This window comes from Corvus brachyrhynchos, unplaced genomic scaffold, assembly GCF_000691975.1.
Source record: "Corvus brachyrhynchos isolate BGI_N302 unplaced genomic scaffold, ASM69197v1 scaffold1513, whole genome shotgun sequence".
NCBI classification, from domain to species: domain Eukaryota; kingdom Metazoa; phylum Chordata; class Aves; order Passeriformes; family Corvidae; genus Corvus; species Corvus brachyrhynchos.
Genome location: NW_008236998.1, coordinates 33,811 through 34,695, shown reverse-complemented (window position 1 = coordinate 34,695; position 885 = coordinate 33,811). Strand labels below are relative to the sequence as shown.

Genomic DNA, 885 nt, shown 5'->3' with positions numbered 1-885 from the left:
CCACCACCCTGGGCACCTCCACGACCACCCTGGTGACCCCCACGACAACATCCACTGCCCTGGGGACCTCAACAACCACCCTGGTGACCCCCACAGCAACGTCCACCACCAAAGTGACCTCCACAACCACTCAAGTGCCATCGACCACCGTGACGACCTCCACCACCCCCCTGGGCACCTCCACGACCACCCCGGTGACCCCCACAGCAACGTCCACCACCCTGGAGACCTCCATGACCACCCCTGTGACCCCCACAACGTCCCCTACCACCAAAGTGACCTCCACGACCACTCAAGTGACATCGACCACCCAGGAGACCCCCACGGCAATGTCCACCACCGCGCTGGGGACCTTTACAACCACTCAAGGGACCACCGCGACCACCCTGGTGCACCCCACTGAGAGCTCAACCACCCTGGGGACCTCCACAACCACCCAGGTGACCACCCCAGTGTCCACCACCTCCCCAGAGACCACCACGATGACCCAGGGGACCTCCACGAGCACCCAGGTGACCTCCATGACACCCATGACCACCCAAGGGACCACCACCACCGCCCTGGGCACCTCCACAACCACCCCAGTGACCCCCACAGCACCGGCCACCACCACCCTGGGGACCTCCATGACCACCCTGGGGACACCCACGATCACCCAGGAGACCCCAACGTCACCCACCACCACCACCCAAGTGCCATCCACCACCCAGGACACCCCCACGGCAACGTCCACTGCCACTCTGGGGACCTCTACAACCACCCAAGGGACCCCCACAGCAACGTCCACCACCCTGGAGACCTCCACCACCACTCAAGGGGCCCCCACAGCACCCACCACCCTGGGCACCTCCACGGCCACCCTGGGGACCTCCACAACGCCCATCA

The 885-nt window shown here is 65.6% G+C and overlaps 1 protein-coding gene across 1 annotated transcript in view; it reads left to right on the top strand.

The window, feature by feature from the left end:
- The window catches only part of LOC103611876 (mucin-2-like), a gene marked incomplete at its 3' end in the record, with an annotated part of 4,474 nt that extends 3,590 nt beyond the window's left edge, over positions 1–884 (top strand). The window contains exon 2 of the mRNA XM_017728660.1: positions 1–884. Coding sequence (XP_017584149.1) covers positions 1–884 — 884 coding nt within the window.
- Between the last annotated feature and the right edge of the window lies 1 nt (position 885).